The following is a 1,315-nucleotide window of genomic DNA, read 5'->3' as shown; positions in this document are numbered from 1 at the left end:
CAGTATAGAGTATGCGAACAAAAGCCAAACCCACAGTATGCCAGAACTATGCGGATGTCATACTGATTCTGAAAAAATCCTCCGTCTGCATCGGACCAGCCTGCCTCGCCTACTGTTTCCCACAATGCATTGCACTGACATTTACCAGTCAGAGCCAGAGAATGACGGAGAGCTCATCTGAGGCTGTTGGTGACGAACACAAACGTTGGGGTCGTTAGTTCGCCCTGGTGTTATACTGTATTAATTAGGCCAAAATCCTTTCCAAAATCCTACAATTACACAGAAGACGAGTAACGTATTTTATTGAAAATATTTGGCTTCTGTAAAGCGGATATGGTTCATGATCCGACCAAACCAGCGTGGACTTTAACGTGAAGATACAATTTAAAGATGAATGCAGTGACTGAAGCAGAATGATAACAGCATGCAAAGCTAAATTCACGCTGGGGGAACGTGACGGCGGTGTATCGGGGCGTTACCTGTCTCACAGGTGAGCCTTCATCAACTGTAGTACGATGGACGCCGTTTTGAACACAGCCCGTGACATCACGCAGCCATGTCATGAGGCTTCACTTCCTGCCTAAGCTCCGCCCCTTCTTGTGTGCCTACAGGTGACTGCTGGCTGCTTGCCGCCATCGCCTCTCTGACCCTCAACGAGGAGGTCCTCACACGAGTTGTCCCTCATGGACAGAGCTTCAGGGACGGAGAGTATGCCGGCATCTTCCACTTCCAGGTACACAAACCTGAACACACCTGAACACACACCTGAACATAACTGAACACACCTGCACACACACCTGAACACACACCTGAACACACACCTGAACACCACTGAACACACACCTGAACACACACCTACACACACCTGGACACAAATGAACACACACCTGAACACCACTGAACACACGTGAAAACACACCTGAACACACACCTGAACACCACTGAACACACACCTACACACACCTGAACACAAATGAAGACACACCTGAACACACGAAAACACACCTGAACACACAGCTGAACACACAGCTGAAATATGACCAAAATGAAAACACATCCCCTCTGTCTGTCTGTCTTTCTCTGTCCCTCTGTTTCTGTCTGTCTCTCCGTAGTTTTGGCAGTTCGGGGAGTGGGTGGACGTGGTGATTGACGACCGTCTTCCGGTCAAAGACGGAGAGCTGATGTTCGTCCACTCGGCTGAGGGGAGAGAGTTCTGGAGCGCGCTGCTGGAGAAGGCCTACGCCAAGTAAGACACGAGTCTGAGAGAGCACGAGTCTGACAGAGAACATGAGTCTGACAGAGAACACGAGTCTGA

At 49.6% G+C, this 1,315-nt stretch overlaps 1 protein-coding gene across 1 annotated transcript; it reads left to right on the top strand.

Moving 5' to 3' along the window:
* Positions 1 to 566: 566 nt before the first annotated feature.
* On the top strand, positions 567 to 1,304 carry LOC121940644 (calpain-2 catalytic subunit-like; the record flags this gene model as incomplete). Its single annotated transcript, XM_042483362.1, has 2 exons — positions 567 to 733; positions 1,113 to 1,304. Coding segments are annotated over 2 exons (305 nt in total), but the record flags the coding sequence as incomplete, so codon positions are not given.
* Between the last annotated feature and the right edge of the window lie 11 nt (positions 1,305 to 1,315).

This window comes from Plectropomus leopardus, unplaced genomic scaffold (assembly GCF_008729295.1).
Source record: "Plectropomus leopardus isolate mb unplaced genomic scaffold, YSFRI_Pleo_2.0 unplaced_scaffold9162, whole genome shotgun sequence".
NCBI classification, from domain to species: Eukaryota; Metazoa; Chordata; class Actinopteri; order Perciformes; family Serranidae; genus Plectropomus; species Plectropomus leopardus.
This window is presented reverse-complemented; position numbering and strand designations above follow the sequence as displayed.